We start from the raw sequence: 22842 nt of genomic DNA, 5'->3' as shown, positions 1-22842 counted from the left end.
TCTTCATTCACCCCGCCCCACCTTTCCAACACATATCTCTCCACTTTCCCTTCTATCCAGTCTCCGGTGATGTTTCCATTGTGCACTATGTCTAGCTCACTACTTCTCTCTTTCTTTTCTACTACATTACGTTAGGCCCTTTTCTTTGTCCCCTTTCTTCTATCCCTTCATTTCACTCTTCCCTACGTGCTCCCATTATCCCCTCAGTCTTTTTATCCTTATTTACAGTTCACACATTTCTCTTTTTATGGTTTTCTTCTCTGTCTTTCGTTCTTTCTCCCCGCTCCAACTCCTCTTTCTCTGCTCTCTAGATTCCGCATCTCACTCCTGAACCTTTCCATTCTCCCTTGTATCTCTGAACCCTCCTCTTTTCTCTGCACTACCTGTTCTTCTTCACTCTTTCATTTGCTCTTCACTCTTAATCTTTATTCTCCCTTACATTTCTCTGTTCTCTCAACTCTTTCTCTCCTTCCCTTATCCCCTGTCTCTCTCCACACATTCCTCATCTATCCTCTCCCTTTTATCTATCCATTCTCTGCATTTTCTCTTTATTCTTTCATCTATCTCCACTTTGTCTGGTGTATCGCTCCATTATTTCATTCCTTATCCTTGTGATGTGTAGCTCCGTCGCCTGGCTCTCTTAACTGTTTATAGTGTAAAGACTGAGCCAGGCCCCAGGCAAGTGCAGGAAGAAAAATCTGTGCATTCGACCTGTTGAGTAAACTGCAGCCTAGACCCTTTGTATTCCGTAGAGGGCTTTTTATGTGGGGCAAAAATGGGGTTCCTCTTTCTCCCCCTATGATTGATGGATATTAATGTGACTGTTTTATATTAATCTATGTACCCCTTCCTTCCCTTCTTGCCCCGCTCTTAATGCGGACATGATTCCTTTCCTTGGAACTGGAATATATTGTACGGTATCATTGTAGACAAATATTGGAGAACTTTGCAGTAGCCATCTTATGTTTAGTGTTTTTCTTTTTGATCTATAATTGCTAATAAAGACATATTTGAACAGAAAACTGCAGCTGATGCAGACAGACTGTGCCGCACACCCCGGTGGGACTCGGTGCCGCTGAACTGGCTGCACCTCTAATAGCTACGCCGTTGGTGGGGACCAGTGAATAATGGCTGCTGGGAGTTTCCCTGGAAGGCCACTTATTTCTTCTTTCCATCTGGTTCACATCAAGGGATCATCTCGTTTTAAATAGGCGGTTCTAGTTACTTTAGGGAGGATGGATGTGGCAGGTTACACAACATTCCCCAGTTACACACTTTTAGCTAGATTCAGTTTTCACAGTGGTGGCATCATCCTTGTACTATCGGTCCGAGTGGCACATTGCATCTGGGCACAGACGTACCATGCTGCTTGCACGTTATTGGATCGAGCTGAATTATCTTGGGCGAGGTGCCACTGACTTGTTGCACTGAGAGCACAGGCCCACATTCTTGCCTACTTGCAAGTTATGGGTCTTATCTAATCCTCTCGAAGGTGGGAGGGTGCACTAGTGCCTTCTTGTGACAGTTCACAGCTAAGTATTTTTGCTGGTTAAACAAAGTTTACTGTACTCTCATAGCCACACACAACCCCACACACACACAACCCCCCCACACACAACCCCACACACACACAACTTCACACACACACAACCCCCCCCACACACACACAACCCCACACACACACAACTCCACACACACACACAACCCCCCACACACAACCACCCCACACACAACCCCATACACACAACCCCCCACACACACAACCCCCCCACACACACCCACACACACACCCCACACACAATCCCACACACACACACAACCCCCCACACACAACCCCCCACACACAACCCCCCACACACAACCCCCCACACATACAACCCCTCACACATGTACAACCCACCTCCCACACACACAACCCCACACACACAACACCACACACATACAACCCCACACACACAACCCCACACACAACCCACCCACACACACAACCACACACACACACAACCACACACACACAACCACAAACACAACCACACACACAACCACACACAGAAGCACACACAACCACACACAACCACACTCAACCACACACACAACCCCACAACCACACACACAACCCCAAACACAACAGACACAACCACACACACAACCGCTATCTATCTATCTATCTATCTGTCTATCTATCTATCTAATGATCAATCATCCTCACTCTATCTATCTGTCTATCTATCTATCGCCCTCACACTATCTATCTATCTATCTATCTATCTATCTATCTATCTATCTATCTATCTATCTATCTATCTATCTATCTATCTATCTATCTATCTATCTATCTATCTATCGCCCTCACTCTATCTATCTATCGCCTTCACTCTATCTATCTATCTATCTATCTATCTATCTATCTATCTATCTATCTATCTATCTATCTATCTATCTATCTATCTATCTATCTATCTATCTATCTATCTATCTATCTATCTAATGATCAATCGTCCTCACTCTATCTATCTATCGCCCTCCCTCTATCTATCTATCGCCCTCACTCTATCTATCTATCTATCGCACTTACTCTTTCTATCTATCGCATCACCACAGCATAACTCAGCACCACCACAACATCACTCAGGGTCACCACAACATCACTATGTGCTACCACAGCATCACGGAGCGCCACAGCATCACTCGTCGCCGCCACATCATCAATCTGTGCAACCATTCAACAACAACTGGTTCAAATATGTTCTCTCAATGTTTCAAGCTTTATTACAAATGTCACAAAAAGATGTTAATATTTCACTTCTGTTCTTGGATGTTCGTCACAATAAAATACACTGAACATAATCTTCACAAAAGTTATTTACACAAGTTTAAGCTATTGTCATTATAAATTACAATAACTATTATTTAAGTATTAATTATTAAAAAAATTAAAAGCCATGGTTATTTGTAATAGCAATACATTTAAGTCACGTAAATACGACACATATTGCATTACAAGTGCTATAGGTGTCATATTTGCGAAAGTTGTAACTATAGGCATTGTAAATGACAAAGCGATTAATTTCGCTATTTTCAAAACCAACACACAAATAAAAAACGTGTCATTTACAATACCAATAGCTCAAACTTTCCTAATGCGAGACCTATTGCATTGCAAATGCTTGTTTTTATCTTCTGGAAATGTAGCCACGTAGCGCCCAGACTTACGAAGCAAAGGTACACTCAAAGAAAGGTGGGTAAAAAGGTTGAATTTCGTGATCACTTACGAAATCATAGTTCACTCTACTCTGGCCTGCTTCCGGAGGCCAGGGCTCTACCTACACCCTTGGGCCTGCACGGTACTAGGTGGCTTGCGGCGCGCTGCTGATGCTCGTGACCGCGCCTGCTGCACTAGGTGTCACCCGCAGTTAAGGCAGGCGGCTCCCTCGATGTGTCCTCGCCTGACCCAGCGCTACACCCTTCCAGCCGCCCCTTCTGAAGGGGTTTCACAAGCCCGGGCGCTTCTCTGGGTAACATGTACCAGGAGGGAATGTCCTGTACCCCGTGTCCTGGCCCCGCACTCATGTTGCAGAGGGAGAGCAGGCCTTGGGTTACAGGCCTTGGGTTTAAGGCCTGCAGTCCCTACCACAGGTAAAAGGCACCGCACCCATCCTTTAACACAGACATCTGGCACTACTGTTCGCGGTGATCACACAGCCGCCGATGACAGGGGCAAGAGGAGGGATCCAGGCAAGACTCGCTACCCCCTCCCCCCCCCCGCATGCCCGGCCCCGTAAAGAGATGCGAGGGGCTCCGCGGCATGGTGGGGAGCAGAGGGAGGGATCCAGGCAAGGCTCGCTACCCCCCCCGCATACCCGGCCCCGTAAAGAGATGCGGGGGTGGCTCCACAGCATGGTGAGGAGCAGAGGGAGGGATGCAGGCAAGACTCGTTTCCTGACCCCCTGCATACCCGGCCCCGTAAAGAGATGCGGGGGGGAGCTCCACGCTGTTCACAACTGGAGACGTCCAGACTGAACACGGCAGTGCATCTTAGACTTAGCCTGCTCCGGGTGCAGCGGCTCTCCATGGAGTCGGAAGTACACACGAAGAGGTTCGTCCTCTCCAGCGCCGGCTCTTCCAATGGCAGGGACCGCGCAATTCGCTACTGGGTCTGCAGGGGGCTGAACACGGGGATGTAAACACTCAGGAAGCACGTTATCATCTCCAGTGCCACCGAGAGGGACGGCTCTGTCGTCTGTTCAGGTCTGAGGGGCAGAGCGCACCGGTTCTGCCCTTGTGGAAACCAACACCGTGCATGTCTGCATTGTTGTGGCTACGGGGCATGCCAAGAGGAAGGGCAGTGTGGATGTGCCCATGGTGGGGAAGGGGGGAGGAGGAAGCTGTGAGGGCTGGGGGAGAGGGGACGGGATGGAGGAGAGTGTGGAAGAGGCAAAGAAGGGGAGGGAGAGATCCCGCCAGAGCTTGTCTTTATGGGGCCATGTGTTTTAAAACACATGGCCCCATAAAGATAAGAATCCTTTTGCGACAGGAGTAAGTCAAGTGAGCCCATCCAAGTGGGACGGCTCAAAGAGAGAAAACTTTTGGTCACCAAGTGCTCTTTACCAATGGCTGGCCACCGTTTAGCATAAACGGTGATGCCAGCCAATGGGAAAGAGGGGCAGGGCTTAAAGTCTGCTGGTAAAAGCTCCTGAAAACACCAAATCTCGCCAGCGATACTGCGCATGTGCGCAGCTCTAGGCTTCGACCTAAAAATATAGAATTTCTGTTGAGCAGAAACCAGCCTGTGAGGGCAGCACTTCCAACGCAGAAATATAAGCACTGGCTAGAAATGGCCCTATCAAGACAGCCTAAAGGTGGGGTACTTGGGATAAAAGATGAACAAAGTGCTTCACAAATCTAGATTCACTTCTCATTGTGTATAGATGTAACACGTGCACATCCACACATCACAAGAGTTGGCCATTCAGGTATAAACAATCATACAGTTTTTCCGCATCTTGCAATGGTTTTTCGTTGGTTGTAGTATCTGCATACCTTTCTAACCATAGCCATGCCTCTTCGTGCACTTTCCCCAGGTTGTGCCACTACAGTGCTGGTGACTGGTGCTGGGATTGGTGAAATGGTTCTCCAGATGTTGGTTGGCTCGGTAAGTACTTGGAGACTTCCTCTTGCCCCATTATGAATCAAATGTACCTTCCCATAACCTGCCACTCCAGAGGACACAGTTTATTCTGGGATTGTTCAACGAGGCTTTTCACTTAGGACCCTGTGTTTTGTGTGTTTTCTATAGGTGATCCTTGAGCAGGGCAGCTACAGTTTCTTGGTCTGTGGGCTGCTGTTTGGGGGCATGGCTTTCGCTTTTTACTTGATGTTCCTGTGCTTTCATCGCGCGTACTCAAGGCCGCCTCCTGGTAAGGAAAACAGCTTCTTAGGCTGTACAATTAAGTTATTTTATTGTTTTTAATACTTAGACTAAAGCTAAATTGTTTCAAGGTCGCATTCTATTTAAGTAAAGATGCAAATAAATATGTAATTTGAACGAATTTTTCAAGCCACGCCTGGGTATCAACGGCCATAAAAATACACTGAAATCGTGTAACACACAGTTGTAGTGATTCTTTTTAACCCATCCACCTTTCTTCATAGTATAAGAATCACTCTAAATGTACACAGGATTTCATATAAAGAGTGCATAGACACCTTGTCATGTGGTTTAACAGGGGGACCACCTCTTGAGTGGAGGTCTCAAAAATATCAGAATCTGTTGAGTGGAGGTCTAAAAAAATATCCGAATCTCTTGAGTGGTGGTCTAAAAAAAAAATCAGAATCTCTTGAGTGGTGGTCTAAAAAAAAAAATCAGAATCTCTGTAGTGGAAGTCTAAAACAAGATCAGAATTTCTTGAGTGGAGGTCTAAAAAAATATCAGAATCCAATCTGTTCAGTATTTGGGACTTCATATACGCACAACGCGTACAAGAGTCGAACATCAAATTCCCTCTCATCGATAAATTAAGGGCCAATACGTTTTTTATATACTAATTGTCAAAAAGCCTTATTTCATATATGAACGCACAAAACAAATGTGTGCATGTTTCAAAATGTGATACATGTCTGTGAATTCCTCTACTCACACTTTGTCTGTTTAAGTACAGAAATGTGCAGTCTGAGGTGGGCCAAGGGCTCTAGCAGGTACAAATCTGGGTGCAGCCTGCATTCACAGAGCGATGAACAGATATGCCCTGTGGGACCAGCCCTTTTCCTGATTGAGTGACACAGGATTCCTGCAGGGGAAATGCAGTGCCAGAAGGAAACAAGGCCTCCACACAACAAGGCTCTTGCAAGCCATGAGGGATAGTGTTCTGGATCAGATTCCCACATATGGTCTTTTAAAGGTCTGTGCAGTGACATGCAAGCACGAAGCACATAGCTCACTGGCAGGCTTCCTCTATTGACTTTATGAGGCCTCCCTCCAGCCCTCATTCTGTATATTGATGGGAGCCACTGCATGGTATTTCTGGAGGTATGTACCTGCTGCTTTGTTCTTCATGGAGGGCTGGACTGGCAGCCTGAGCCTCCTCTCTTCATGCCCTAGGTGCGAGGGTGTACTATGCGTCGGAAGTACTCACAAGGCATTTGTCACCCACAAATCACAAATAGTTTATGTGCCAGCTGATCGTCATGAATGTACCCGTGGTGGGTCGCCGGTTCTAGTGTCTTGTACTTTAAAGATTAATTCCCAGCAGCCATTGTCTGCCTGTTCTCTGCAGATCATTGCTTTACCCACACAAACAGTTGATGCATTGCACTTCAGTGTAGGTATTGGGAATTAGCTCTTTGAATGTGCCACAAAATCCGGCACATCTTCTTCTCATCCACTGAGTACGGTGGGACTTCCTGAAACACTCACATTAGGGGTGATGGCCTGTGACTGAGTGATGATTTAAATAAACAAATGATTAGAAGGCAACCTAGAAATGCTGACGCACATAGGCACATCAATGAAGAATCTGGCACTTAGTGAAAAAATTAGATGGGCGCTATGTCCCCTCCGGGCACAAGGGCCTGTGTCCTTCATGCCATCTGTGTGAAATTCTTGCTAAAGCTCTCCCTTGCTGCTCACCCTCTGCATGAAAACTGTGATACGGTGAAGACCTTGACTACATCAATGTAGATACGGTGAAGACCTTGACTACATCAATGTAGATACGGTGAAGACCTTGACTACATCAATGTATCAAAATATCAAGTACCCTGCCTGATGTTATGTAAGATAAAGTAGCTCCTGTTGTAAATCATTAAGTTAGTGTAAGTCATCGAGGAGTCCCATGAACATATGGACAGTGGTGGCTCCCCCGCTAAGCGGAGGAGCTTCGCCTCACTGCTCAAAAGGAAAACTAAAATGATAATAACATAACGTTATTATCATTTTATTTTTTCTATTGCTTTCAGTGGAGGGCGGGGCTGGCCAGAGCAGGGGAGGAGTGGTTTGCACTTCCAAAGCGCTTATAACTGTTGTGTCGGCTCCCTTGGGCCGGCCAAACAGTCCTGCGCACTTTGCATCTTCTCCCCGAGGCTGGATCACACAGCCTGGTGAGGAACATGCACAGGCCCCCTCTCCCGTCTGAGCGCCGAACCATGGCCCTCAGACCAATCACAATACTGCATTGCAGCGTTGTGATTGGCTCAGTGCAGCCTTTGTGCATGGGTGCTTCCTGCTACCTGCCAGGACAGGAAGAAGGAAGATGAAGAGGGCGAGGATGGAGGAGAGGCGGTGGCCGGCCGCTCCAGGAAAGTCCTTTTTTATTTCATTCTCTCCCAAATCTGCCACCCCACTACTCCCCCGTCCGGTAGCAGCTTCTACTGCATATAGACTGAAAAATATGACTGGATAGTGTATATTTGATCATAAATTATCGTTTATATGTATTATTAAAAATTTGTGAATTTCTGATATCTGCAGGATTGTTAAAGCTGCACTTCATATTAAAAGGGCTTTTTTGAATACCGATAACTGCCCATTTGATGAATCTGCATTAAAGTTTCTTTCTAAAATACTTGCATCTACGATTGTGCTGGAAAGGTTTTCAGCCGATTGGTTATGATGGGGGCACATTTAAGAAGCATTCCCTAAAAAAGTTTTGCCTAAGCACACAACAGACATGCATTTGCAATGCAATAGGTCTCACATTTGTTAAAGTTAGAGCTGTTGATGTTGAAAATAACAATGTTTTTTACTTTTTAATTTTTTATTTGCAGTTGAGTAAATACATTTGCATAGTGCAATTGCCATTGGTATAAAAAGCAAAAGTAAAAAACATTGTCATTTTTAACTCCAAAAGCTCTAACTTTAACAAATGTGAAACCTATTGCATTACAAATGCTTCTTTTCTAGGCCATGCTGCAGGGTACAGTACCGTATGTGGCTAAAAGATTCATATGGATTTTCAACATAAATATGTTATAGGTATTAAAGTGCAAAATTAATGTAATTGCATATTTATAAATCACTGCAAAGAAAAGCAATATATAGCGTAACCTAAATGTTTAGTATAACACAGAGGACTTTTAGTACTGGGTGTTATAAAAGACAAACAGTATACGCACATTATACAGCACACCCAAAACCAACATTGCGCAGAATAAAGAAACTATATATATATATATATATATAAATATAGAGCTTAACTAGAGTAGAAATATGTTTTATTTTAGCAAAGAAACCGTTAATTACAGAACTGGGGCGAAAAAAAACGTTGGCAAAAAATAAAGGGAAAATGGTGCCAACTTTGAAGCTGCAGATTAGTTTGAGTATTGCCGTGGTCCCAACTTCCTGTGATCCTGGGCAAATAAATTAGTTTCCTTATGTGTAAAAACATATGTTATGTCCTTAACTGCTGCTATTTGAATTCACTTTACTATGTTTGGGTGAATTTTTGGCTATAAAAGCAGATGTTAATAATTAATTGCCGTGGTGTCCCACAGAAAACCCCAGCTCAAATAGAGCACTAATTTAAAGGCTAAAAATGTTTAAAACAAATGGCATGTTACACAGCTCTGAATATTAAAAAAAGATCTACTCTGCAGCGTCACTGGTTGCAGAAGCAAAACACATGTTGTGCAGCCTACAACAACAAACGTGGCGTGGCCTAACAGCATGTGTGTTTGGGAAAATCCTGTAATGTTTTTCTCTGTATGAAAATGTATTAAGTCCTTAAGTGATGTTTAAAAAAAGTGCAATACATTTGGGTTAAATGAACATATTTGCAGTATAAATGATACATTTTGCAGAAACCTAGAGTAAAGTGCAATTATGTTTTGAAAGTAGGATGTTAATGTATCCAGCAAGGAAATCATTTAGTCCATTGGCTTAAAGTTCACAACAAACTGTGAAGTGAAACAGCATGTGGTAAAGTACATGTTTTGTTTACTGTCTGGGTGCAAATTAACCCTATAGAAAAGATGGAGATGCTGATAATTATCAAAAGGCCTTCCGATGCAAGTGGGAAACAGGATACTTAATAGCTCTGGGTTTGAAAACTAAAGAAAGAATGCCATTTGTGCACTGACTTAAAAGGCCATTCAAGCAACAACAACAAAAAGAGTGTTGTACATTAAATATAAAAGAAAACATTATTTAACCAAAGATACATAATATTTCTTTATTATGTAAGAAAATGTATTATAGTATTAAGTGGAGTTATTTAAAATTACTTTCAATACTTTTGGGTGATTCTTTTGCTATTAAGTGCGGCGCACTGGAAAACCAGGGCCGGACTGGCTACCGGGCAGTTGTGTGTGCTGCCGAGCAGGGGGATGCTTTAGTTGATGGGGACCTGTGTGTGCAAAACAAAAATCGTTTTGCTTTTTTTTTTCAAAGTGCACGCAGGTCCCCATCAACGAAATACGCACAAACCACGGAGAAATCATCCCCCTGCTCGGCAGCACACACAACTGCCTGGTAGCCAGTCCGGCCCTGTGGAAAACCCAGGCTAAAATGAAGGACTAATTTAAATACAATTAATTTCACTGTGAAGTGTGTCGTAGGGAGAGGAGTGTAAGAGAGGGAGCGGGTAAAACAGATAAGAAGGGAAGAGGAGGAGAATGGGAGAAGGAGAGAAAGTGTGGAGAGTGGCTAAGAGGCAGACGAAATAGGAGTAAGCGGGAGCGGGGGAAAATTAGGAAAGGAGTGTAAGAGAGGAGAAAATGTTAAAAGGAAAAAAGTGTGAAGGGGTAAGAGCAGAAAAGAAGGAAGGGATAAGGTGAGATAGGTAAATGAATGTGCTGTAAAGAAGGAACAGAAAGTGTGAGAGAAAGGTCATTGTGGAGTGGATGTGGTGTAAGGGAGAAAGATGATGATTCTATGGTTGGGGATTAAAGTTAAGTATTAATGTTATTTACTTGATATGTACGTACATTTATTATGTGCTTAAGTGGTGTTATTTAAAATCACTTCAATACCTTGGGGGGATTTTTTTTATTTTAAGAGTATGTGTAAATTATTAAGTGGGGTGTGTGTACCGGAAAACTCTGGCTTAAATTATGCACTAGTTTAAAGGCTAATACTGTTTACATAAATAAATGTGAGCACATTTACCCCCAATACATACTAAAAGATCAATTTAAAAAAGCTTGGAGTAAAGCAGAGAGGCCTTGAGTAGGGTTAAGTAGAGTGGAGTAAAGAAGAGTGGGATTGAGCAGAGTGGAGTAAAGCAGAGTGGTGTGAAGTAAAGCAGAGTGGTGTGAAGTAGAGCAGAGTGGCATGGAGTAAAGTAGAGTGGTGTTGAGCGAAATGGCGTGGAGTAAAGCAGAGTGGAGTAAAGTGGAGTTGAGTGGAGTGGAATAAAGCAGAGTGGCTTGGGAGTAGAGCAGAGTGGCACTGGGGTGAGTGGAGTAAAGCAGAGTGAAGTGAAGTAAAGCAGAGTGGAGTAAGCAGAGTGGCATTGAGTGGTGTGGAGTGAATCAGAGTGGTGTGGAGTAAAGCAGAGTGGTGTGGAGCAGAGTGGCATTGAGGAAAGCAAAGTTGCATGGAGTAAAGCAAAGTGGTGTGGAGTAAGGCAGAGTGGCGAGAAGTAAAGCAGAGTGGGTGGAGTAAAGTAGAGTGCAGTGGAGTAAAACAATATGGAGTTGAGCAAAGCTGAGTGGCGTAAAGCAGAGTTGTGCAAAGGAGAATGGCTTAAAGCAGAGTGGCGTAAAGCAGAGTGGTGTAAAGCAGAGTGGCATAAAGCAGAGTGGCGTTGAGCATTTGTAGAGTAGAGTGGAGTGGAGTAAAGCAGAGTTGAGTAACGCAGAGTGGTGTTCAGTGTAGTGGAGTAAAGCAGAGTGGCATGGAGTAAAGGAGAGCAGTTTGGAGTAAAGCAGAGTAGAGCCCAGTGGAATAAAGTAGTGTGGCATAAAGACCAGTGACATGGAGCAAAGCACAGTGGCGTGTAGCAGAGCAGAGTGGCATTGAGCGGATTGGAGTCGAGTAAAGAAGAGTGGCATGGAGTAAAGTATTGCATTGTAATTGCATTTTTATAGCACATTCTATCCCTGACAAGGCATCAAATCGCTTTTTCGGCGAGTAGCACACTTCTCCAGAACCCATAAACGATTAGTGGTGAATTAGTATAGTAAAATATGAAAGTAATTTGAGTGGTGGATATGTTAGTCACTTATTTGGATTGAGAAAGGATAGTGGAGGTATAGAAGAGGAAAAGGGTTTGCATTTATATAGTGCTTGCTATCCATGATGAGGTGTTGAAGCATTTTTTCCATGAGTAGCACGTTACTCCTGAATCCATAAAGCAGAGTGATGTGGAGTAAAGCAGAGTGGAGTAAAGCGGAGTTAACTGGAGTAAAGTAGAGCGGTGTGGAGAAAAGCAAAGTGGAGTGAAATAAAGTTGAGTGGAGTAAAGGAAAGTGGAGTTGAAGCAAAGCAGAGTGCCGTTGATAGGAGTGGAGTAAATTAGAGTTGTGTGGAGTAAAGGGGAGTGGAGTGGAGTAAAGCAGATTTCCGTTGAGTAAAGTGGAGTAAAGCAGAGTAGTGTTGAGCAGAGTGGAGTAAAGCAGAGAGAGTAAAAGAGAGCTGAGTAAAGCAGAGTGCAGTAAAGGAGAGTGGTGTGGAGTAAAGCAGAGTGGAATAGAGTAAAGTAGAGTGGAGTTGTGTAAAGCAGGGCGGCGTTGAACAGAGTGGAGTGGAGTGAAGCGGGGTGGCATGGAGTAATGCAGGGTGGCGTATAGTAAAGCACAGTGGTGTGGAGTAAAGCAGAGTGGTGTGGAGTAAAGCAGAGTGGAGTGGAGTAAAGCGGAGTAGAGTAAAACCGATTAAAGCACAGTAGAGTAAAGAGCAGTAGAGTAAAGTGGAGTGTAGTTAGGCTGAGTGGAGTTGAGTGGATTGGAGTAAGCAGAGTGGAGTTGATAGGATTGGAGTAAGCAGAGTGGAGTTGAGTGGATTAGAGTAAATCAGAGTGTTGAGTGGAGTAAAGCAGAGTGTTGAGTGGAGGAAAGCAGAGTGGCGCTGAGTGGAGTAAAGCAGCGTAGAGTGGAGTAAAGCAGAGTGGTGTGGAGTAAAGCTGAGTGCAGTGTAGTGGAGCAAAGCAGTGTTGTGTTGCGTGGCGCTGCATATAATGGAGTTGCACTGCATATATTGGAGTGGCGTTGCACAGAGTCGAGTGGCGTTGCATAGAGTAGTTTGGTGTTGCATCTGGTGTGGCGATGTATGCGAGAGGGTGGGTGTAAAACAGATGTAAAGAGGAGGAGACTGGGAGAAGGTGAGAAAGTGTGGAGGGAGTGCCTATGAGAGATTAGGAGTAAGTGAGGACGAGTGTGGGGAGAAATTAGGACAGGAGTGAAAGAGAGAAGGATAAAATGTTAAAAGGAAAAAAGTGTGAGAGGGAATAAGAAGAAAAGAAGGCAGGGATCAGGTGAGATAGTTAAAGGAATGTGCTGTAAAGAAGGAACAAAATGCGTGAGAGAAAGGTAATTGTGGAGTGTATGTGGTATAAGAGAGAAAGGCGCCGATTTGAGGTTGGGGATTAAAGTTTAAGTTTTGCTGTGCCCCAAATATACTCTGCAAATATTTTATTCACTTTGTGTGTACGTAAATGTATTATGGATTTAAGTGGAGTTATTTAAAAGTAGGTCAATCAATACATTTGGATGTTTTTTGCATCATAAGAGCATGTGTTACTTATTAAGGGCCGTGGTGTATACAGGAAAACCCCATCTGAAATTAAGCAGTAGTTTATGGTCTAAAATTGTTTATATAAATAAGTGAGCGCACATTTACATCCAGTTTGTTTTACAAAAAAAGATATACAGTGTGGATGGCAAAAAATACATGCAACACAATTTGTATTAGGTATTAAAGTGTAAAAATAATGTAACTGCATATTTATGACACTGCGAAGAAAAGTAATATACTGTACCCTAAATAGTAAGTTTAACACAGATAACCTTTAGTACTGGCTGTTATATAAGACAAACAGCAAATTACAGAGCACGCACCTTATACAGCACGCACAAAACCAACATTGCGCAGAAGAATATATATATCTATCTATATATATATAGATATAGATATCTATCTATCTATCTATCTATCTATCTATCTATCTATCTATCTATCTATATATATATATATATATCTCCACACAAAAGAGTTGTCCCCTCGAAGGAAGCCTGCACACTGGTAGGTATTTTTCAGCGCTTTATTGGTTGCTGGTTAACAGCAAGGTAAAAGGACAGATCATCCAAGTTCAAAAGCCTGTCGCATTTCATGCTGCAATGGCACTTTTTCAAAGGCTGTAAGGGAAATCCAACGCAGAGCACAAGAGCACCTGGTATTTATTATCAACCCCCCCATGTGGGTGTGGGCAGCATCTTGCGCTGTCTGCTGGTATCTGTGGTGTTCTGAAACTCCAGTGAGCTGCTCAGAGTGGTATCAATGTCCCAATATAACACCTCAGTGGGTGGATTGAAAAGTCCCTTCATCCTTCGCTGCACAGTGACCCCACAAACATGCACCTCCAGTCCAGGAAACTGCTGCTGCCCAAGCGGGCAGCACTGGTCCGCTTCGATGCGGCGGGGCTTCCTTCATGGCGGGACGGGCAGTAAACAAATCCACACAAAAGAGTTGTCCCCTCGAAGGAAGCCTGCACACTGGTAGGTATCTTTCAGCGCTTTATTGGTTGCAGGTTAACAGCAAGGTAAAAGGCCAGATCATCCAAGTTCAAAAGTATGTCAACAATTATAAAAAAATTGAGGGTGGGGGCAGAAGTTGTTAAGTGAAGGGAACAGAGCAGGCACCCTCCAAACGCTCTGATGAGCAAAATATTAATGATGTGTGTTAATTAGGAAGCAAAACGTGTGCCTGGAACAGCAGGTAGGAAAATCTGGTTTAAGAAAATAGTGCAGACAGACTTTAAATGAAACTTAATGAGTAACAACATACATAAAAGAGCCAGTCCGCGTAGGAGGTGACAATAGGATATAGGGAGGTGCAAAGGAGAGACTAATAAGCCTATTGACAAATGAAAACCCAACATTTACAAAGGACAGTCACAAATGCCAATACAAAATAGGGGCCGAGAGTGGATGCAGCTTCAAATCTATACCTTAATACAGCATGTCGCAAGCGCTGTCTATGCAAGACCTAAAAACAGTAGACAGATGTACATCAGTCCTTCAGAAGATTATAGAATATGGTCCAACTAACCGCCTGAGATTGGTTCCTGTTTAAATCCGTTCAGTATTTTATGCGAAAATTAAAACACATTTTTGTGACAAATTGTGTGTTGTGGTTGTCAGTCGCTCAATCTGATTGGCTTAGGTGCTTTTTATTCTTATTAGCCGTTTTGTGGTTCACTAATGCTATCGTGAAGAAGTATGCAAATGTTGCTTTCCCTTCCTAACTAGTGATGGGTAAAATGTAAACATTGCCCATTAATTCGTATAAAGTCCTGCAATATCACCCTTACGGAAAGTCAACAACGTTTCGTGATTTGGTTTGGCTGACTGCGGTGAAACTTAAAATTCTCTAGCTCAGCGCCACTTCCTTTGATAGGTGCATATTAGAGGATTTCCTGCAGCTGAATGTCAAACCAGGGAAGGGCATCGTCAAGTGGCAAGGAATCATTTGATGCATATCCAAAAGGTGGTACTCACGGGACAATGGGCAGCAAATTGGTTTTAATCGACCTACCACTACTCAGAGCCGCCCTTAGCTGGGCACAGTAGAGGCTAGGGGCCCGATGTAGGTAAATCCCATTTACCCATTTTGAAATACCGAATCCTACCGATTCGGTATTCAAAAATCGGTAAATGGGATGTAGGTCCCAACATCTGGATTCGTTACCGAATCCTTAACAATTCTTAAATTACCGATTTGGTAAATACCGAATCGGTAATGCCCATTAATTCCTATGGGCTTTGAAGCCCATAGGAATGATTAGGCATTACCGATTCGGTATTTACCAAATCGGTAATTAAAGAATTCACAAGGGTGCAGGGGGTGTCACTTTGACACCCTCTAGCACCCCCAAAACGGCCATGTGTGCAATGTGGCACACAGACATGCCCTAAGGGCACGTCTGTCTGTCACATGGCACATGTGTACATGCACAGATGTGCATGTACACAGGAATCGGTTTTTTACCATGGATTTGTATTCCATGGTAAAATACCGATTCTGTAAGCCATGTGCTGCCGGAACATAGGCTACCTACATTGCATTTTCGGTAATTTTACCGAATCGTTATCATTACCGAATCGGTAAATATTACCGACTCGGTAAATTTACCGATTCGGTAATGATAACGATTCGGTAAAATTACCGAAAATGTGCCCCTACATCTCCATTGCCCTTTACCGATCGGAAACGGCCGAAAATCGGTATTTTCGGCCGATTCCGATCGGTAAAGGGCTACCTACATCGGGCCCTAAAAGTTGTTTCTCATCAGAGACACATGCTGACAATTCCACCCACAATTGCAGCCCCCTAGAGGGTAGAACTTCCGGTGGCAGGGAATTGCAATGCTTTGCTTTCAAACTGCCTCACTTTAATCACAGCCACTGAAGAATTGTAATCTTCATTCTCAGGGGTCTCACTAATACAAAAGAACTTGGCATAGAAGCTGAAATATTAAAAGACATCTTTATTAAACTTAATTAAGTGAGACTACGTCACACAGGAGCCTTTAGCACCTGAATGAGGCAGTCTAAAGAATACAGAACACAGAGGTCTTTTATATGCTTAGGATTACAAACTCAGCATAAAAGAAAGGGGCAGTCCTAGCTTCTGCAAGCATGCAAAATACCTAATATGGACATACAAGATCTGCAAAATATTAGCCAATAGAAAAACATCATGTAACCAGAATGTCCCCCTTACGTTATATTTTTGCCCAACCCATAAGTAAATCAATTACAACACTTATAGGTCAATAAGTAATGGCAGAACATGTCTGTATGCAGTTAGGCCAGATGGTGTCTGAGATTGATTCCAAAGCAAGGACAGAGGGGGGTTTTCTACACGTTGCAGTCCAATGGGCAGAAACACTTCATGAATAGAACAGCCTGTGTAAAGGCAACGCAAATTGATGACAAATGTAAGATGGAGTCAAAATTAAAGAACCTCAGACCCTCCTTTTGCCATTACACAGGCAAATCCTAAAATTATTTTGCAAACATTATGTATTTCAGTAACTATTGACAATGCCAATAAAACAATAAGAATCAGTCTCCAAACACCCATTCTATGCTATCGCATGGGAAATACCCAGAGTCCGTCGAAGCCTCTCTGGCAGACTTCTATTGTCCATCAAAATATGTTTCTGTTGTTTTCTTCCGCATGGGCCTCTTTATTCAGGCCTTTCATGAAAATGATGTTTCTCAGTATCCGTTGGAGTGCCTTCCTGGCAAACACTCACAGCTCACTTGAAAGTCTCAATGTCTCAATGCAGTACACCAATATTTCTTGTGCTGCAGGCACTACAGATAGTGTGCTCTTCATTGATCATGGGCACAGATCATCTCATGCAGACCCAAGTATAATAATCGGGAAAGAGCAACAGACTGTCACTCTCAGCAACACTTTCAGGCTCCAACACTCTCTATTCAGTGTCAGAGGATGCTCGGGCTGCTCTTCCATTTAATCATAGGTACCACAATGTAGTGCCTTTTTCCAATCCTGGATCCTCCGGTGCACTGCACTTCCGTTGGAGCAAAGAAAAGGGGGGGGTGTGGCCAAAACTCAGGCCAAGGGGCTCAAGGGACTGCACACTATCAGAGGTTGCCAGCACATGACAGGTCGCTCTTTTGCACTGAAACTCTGGTTCTGTGGCAAAACCAGCTCCTCCTTCTTTTCTGATGTTCAACGCCTTCTGATGAAGCAAGTACAATACGTTGGAGATATCACTGATGACACGCTGGCGATCGCTGTCTGGGTGCTGAGACTGTTCATCTGTTAGCTGTCACTGATGGGATTGTGGGTGAGTTCCGCAGGTTATTATCACTTAATCCCGCAGAACCTAGTGACGTAGGAAATGGGACACATTTGTTATTTTCCTTCAATTTAGTACAAAACCAGTTTGTTTTTAACAAGAGGATTGCAAGCAGGTGGCCTGCAATCTGCGAGGGAGTGGCCATACGCCATGAGACAATTCTGGTCTAGAACACACTGTCATTCTCATAGAATACAAAGACAAAGGCAATAAGCAAAACAGTGCCTCTAATTTCTTCAATTGGGTTTCCATGTGAGAGCATATCCTCTACCATCTAAGAGTAGATAACTATATGAGAATTGTATCTAAATGGATGTCCTCACACATAGTGACATCGTCTAATGGGGTAAGCACATTTTTTCTCTCAATGATTAAGTCTAGGTGTTCCTAAATTCCTTATCTAGAACATCTCAAAAGAGAAATCACATGATACAGATTATCAGGGACATATAGATACCTCCCTTTTAATAACTGTGCATCAAGTGCACTATGCAATACACAGCCTCTCTTCCGGACCTCCTGGCCATTCTACCCGACACTTACTATGCTCTCCGAGCGGATCGCCCGATCGGTAAGGCCAGGGTGGTGTGGCAATGATTATTCGCTCCACCCTAAAATTCCAGCTTCTTGACCATTCTCCCATACCCAATGTGGACTACCTGGTGGCCCGATCCCTTAACCTTCCTGATCCTCTTACCATTGTCCTGATGTATCGCCCTCCCCAACCCATGCCCCTATTTGTAGCCACCTTGCAGGATCTTCTGGCCACTCTGGCGGTTAATAACTCATCGGTCATCCTACTCGGAGACTTCAACTACTGGCCTGATGACCCAAGGGAAAACTCCACCTCTAAAGATTTTTCTGCCACCCTTCAGAGCTTAAATTTCACGTCTCTCATTACAGCCCCTACTCATGTTAAGGGCCACACTCTTGACCAAATCTGGTCACTGCGCCGTGCTGTCTCTTCCCCACTCATCTCCCCGTGTATTTGGTCCGACCATTTTATTATCTCGTTTCGTATCTTTTCTGCTTCTCCCGTTAAACCCCCCTTATCTAAGAACATGTTAGCCCGGAGTTGGAATCAAACGGACCTCACCCTTCTTTCGTCTTCCCTGACCTCCTCAGTGCCTGACCTTATCGGCCTCTCTCTTGATTCACAGGCTAATGCCATCAGCACTTGGCTCTCCTCCTCCTGTGATCAGGTCGCCCCACTCAAGAAGGTCAAATCTGTTCGCCCGCACGATGCACACAAATGGTTCACTGGGGAGCTTAAAGCTCTTAAACTCAATCTCCGGCGCTCGGAACGCCATTGGAGACGTAACTACTGCCCTATTCTTCGGGCCAAATACAAACTTCTTCTTAATAATTACAAAAAAGCGATTTTGACGGCCAAAACCAAGTACTTCACGGAGAGAGTCGCTCTCTCTGCAAACAAACCCCGAGAAATCTTTTCCCTTGTCCAGCAACTTGCCACCTCTGATCGCGCAAGCACCAGTCCTGCCCCTACCCAGTCCCTTTGTTCCTTACTCAATGAGTACTTCATTGACAAGATCACTAATATTAAAGCCAACATTCCCGTGGTGCCCCAACCCCGCGTTCTTCTTCCCCTTCCTCCGCCCCTCTCCTCATTGGATCACTTTTCTCCTATTTCCATCGACAACTTTTTCAACCTGCTCTCTAAAGTCAAGCCCGGCTCGCCGGCTGACTGTGCCCCGGCACGGATTCTTAAAGTTCTTTTCACCAGCTGTCCTACCCCCCCCCCCCCTTGCCCTGCTTAACACTTCTTTGGCTCTGGGCTCTGTTCCTATCTCATTTAAAACCGCTATTGTCCTCCCTATTCTTAAAAAACCTGGACTCGATCCTTCCCTCCCTTCTAATTTCAGGCCTATCTCTCTTCTTCCTTACTTGGGGAAGATTCTTGAAAGCTATGTAACATCTTGCCTGTCTGCATATGTTGAGGAAAATTGTCTCCTGGCCCCTTATCAGTCGGGCTTTCGACCAGGACACTCTACGGAGACTGTGATCACGGCCGTTCTGGACGAACTTAAGGGGAAAGCAGACACCAATCTTCCCCAAGCCCTGGTGCTCCTTGACTTGTCAGCCGCATTTGACACGGTCGACCATGCCATCCTTCTCGACCGTGTCAGCGCAGCGGGCATCAGGGGCACAGCCCTCTCCTGGCTAGCGTCCTTCCTCCATGGCAGGTCTCAAGCAGTCCATCTTTCGGGTTTTTCTGCTCCCCCACGCTCAGTTGTGTGTGGGGTGCCCCAAGGTTCTTCTCTTTCCCCTCTTCTTTTCAATCTCTACATCTACCCCCTTATTCTTTCTCTCCGCCAGCAGGGGGTCTCCGTGTACAACTACGCGGATGACCTCCAGCTCGTTTTTGACCTTTCTACTTCCTCGGACTCCCCTATTTTTCTCAGTTCTACTCTAGTTTTTATTTCTGAATGGATGAGCGCTAACCATCTAAAGCTCAATCCGGATAAGACGGAGCTCGTCCTTACTGGTGGTCCCTCCAATCCCTGGTCCCCGATCTATTGGCCCCTTTCCTTTGGTCCCCCTCCCCTACCGGCTTCCTCCGTCCGAACCTTGGGCATCAAGGTCAGCCATGACCTTACCATGCACGCCCAAGTCAGCTCCGTCGTATCCTCCTGCTTTCTATTTCTCCGCCTCATCCGGAAAATCTCCCGGTATTTCTCCACAGATGCCCTCAAATCCATAGTCATGGCCCTTATCACCTCTCGCCTTGACTATGGGAATGGCCTCTACGTGGCTATACCGGCCTACAAAACTCGACGTCTACAGGCCATTCAAAATCAGGCGGCCCGTCTGATTCTCCGCCTTCCCAAATTCTCTCACATCACGCCCGCATTCAAGTCCCTCCACTGGCTCCCAGTGCACCTCAGATCCTTCTTTAAATTGGCTTGCTTGGCCTTCCGGGCCTATACTCACTCAGCCCCTCTCTTCATTATCTCTCTGATCACTCCTTACACCCCGACCCGCACTCTCCGTTCCTCCTCTCTTTCCCTTCTCCAAGTCCCCCGCTTTCGTAAATCCAGAACTGGGGGCACCCGCTTCTCGGTTCTTGCTCCCCAGTTCTGGAACAGTCTTCCTCTCTCTATTCGCTCTATCCCTATCTACACTTCCTTCCGTAAAGCCCTGAAAACGTTTTTGTTCACTCAGGCATTCCCTTGTTAGTCCCTCAGGTTTCTATGTAGAGTCTGGCTCAGCCCTGAGCGCCAGGAAGCCGCTTGGCCACAGTGCGCTTTAGCAAGTTCCTTTTTCATTCATTCATTCATTCATTCATTCATTCATTCATTCAATGATCAAAAATGTGGAAACTTGTCTTATAATAGCATTGAGTCAGTTAACCAGTCCATCATTACCATGACGGTCAGACTGGAAAACATCGAGGTAGGCCTAAAGAAAATTCTTAAAAACCAGTCTAGTTATACAAAAGGGATTTATACATAATATGGGGTTCCTAGTACATTACTGCAATCTGGAAGTGTGAACCTAATACAATAATAACAATAAAAGAAGGCTAACTGGTGAAAGGAATATGGAAAAGGGAAAATGAGACTAGGACACAGTTAAAATCCCCAATTACTAGGCACGATGCAACATCAATCAGGGGAGAAATGGCAAAAGAAAAATCTATTGGAAGAACAAGAAATTACTCAGGTGATAGTCAAGTTTGTGACACAATACCAAGAGTATGGGTGGTACACAAAAAGTCAAAATAGTACACAAATTTAAACTCTACCGCTGGCCGCTACACCATATACGGTAATCTCAGCTAATGTTCCAATTCCTTTTTCAGGGAAAAAAAAAGAAAAGTTCAGGTCACCTTTAGCTAGAGCCACAACCCAAAACAGAATATTCAGGCCTGCTTAATTTGTCAGGCTTAAAATCCTCACCCTCCTTTTGACAGCAGATCACCAGTTAGTGGAGATTTGGCTGTCAAATACAACTAACTGTGTCGCTGCTGACACACAGGACCAGCAGGAACAATTCATAAAAGGATAAAATGCAAAAATATGTAAAACACTGCACATACAGAAAATATCAACTGTTACCAACCATCTTTTGAAAACATGCTAAACCACCCCAATTTCGACGTCCCAAAAACTCTTTCACAGACACTCTGCGTGTCCCGTGCGCCAACACCCTTTGAGGCCCTGCTTTTCCAAGCAATCATTTCTCCATCTGTTTACACTTACTCCTAACTCCCACCTTACTGACCTCAAGGTCAAAATCTGCCTTGCGGGCTCCTCAGCCCTCTATCTCTTCCTCACTCTTAAGGCTGAAAAAAGACAAAAAACCTTCCCAACTCTTTCTAACCTGCAATAACCAACACATGATATATATATTACTCCTGTTAGGGGCTACAATTTATTTCTATATTTAGATTATTAAAACAGTTACTGTGACTAATTCGCAAAACATAATAACACACATACCAGTTTTTAGAACAAATGCTTGTTTGCAATGGTACTCATTTCATCAACCTTAAATGGATGAAGGTCTGAGTTAGGTCCAGCAAAAGTTAAAACCTTCCACCCTGATATTAAACCCAAACCTCTGCACTAGGCACATTGGCTCACTGAGCCATTTAAAAGCAAACCCAAATGGGAACAGCCTGCAAATTTGTATTATACCTAAATGTATGCATTTACTGAAGCCTAAAGCACTTTTAAGCTATTATAAATGGCAAAAATACCCAAATTCGACTATGATATTTGGGGCACTTAAAAATAAAAATCCTACAATTGCATTACTTATTAATCATCCTCAGAATGTTCTTTACAAATTGCAGTGATTGGACATTAGACATATCTCATGCAAATAATGAGAAAAATTAGTTTTTCACGCCTGCGTCAAGTGAAATTCTATATGCTAATGTCCTCATTATGCAGTATACCATAACTTAAATTAAATTATAATGCTAGGAGGTCACAGTATAAGTATTAAGCTTCATGAATAGTAAAAAACAAATTTTGTAGCACTTATTTTTATAACCCAATCATTTTTGATAATTCCACATATTAAGGCTCTGTAATTCCTCGAACAAGGTGGCCTGGCCTCCCCAGGTCATGTACACATTAACCAGTTTTAAACTGTAAGAAACTAACTTCTTCACCCGAAACTGACCTCGCAAAACCAATTTCCCTGATTGATCTTTATCTGAGATTGCCAATCAATTGTCAAGACATCGTTAACTTTTTAGTTTCCTTGGACTTGCCTTATCTTGTTTCAGCATCTGTTACCGTTTCTTTCTTGTTAAATGTTTCTTCATTACATGGGCTAATTATTATTTAGCAACTGAGCCAAGAATACACTTACAGAAATGCCT

The 22842-nt window shown here is 43.8% G+C and overlaps 1 protein-coding gene across 3 annotated transcripts in view; it reads left to right on the top strand.

Annotated features, from left to right (window-relative positions):
* SLC60A1 (solute carrier family 60 member 1) overlaps window positions 1–22842 on the top strand; it is a 344856-nt gene that overhangs the window by 307233 nt on the left and 14781 nt on the right. For all 3 annotated transcript variants that reach the window (XM_078644605.1, XM_078644607.1, XM_078644606.1), the window contains exons 8-9: window positions 5082–5152; window positions 5297–5417. In XM_078644605.1, the coding sequence (XP_078500731.1) occupies window positions 5082–5152; window positions 5297–5417 (192 nt within the window). The remainder of the gene's footprint in view (window positions 1–5081; window positions 5153–5296; window positions 5418–22842) is intronic.

Source organism: Lissotriton helveticus, chromosome 5_1, assembly GCF_964261635.1.
Source record: "Lissotriton helveticus chromosome 5_1, aLisHel1.1, whole genome shotgun sequence".
Lineage (NCBI taxonomy): Eukaryota > Metazoa > Chordata > Amphibia > Caudata > Salamandridae > Lissotriton > Lissotriton helveticus.
Note: the sequence above shows the minus strand (reverse complement) of the source record. Positions and strands in the feature narration are given on the sequence as shown.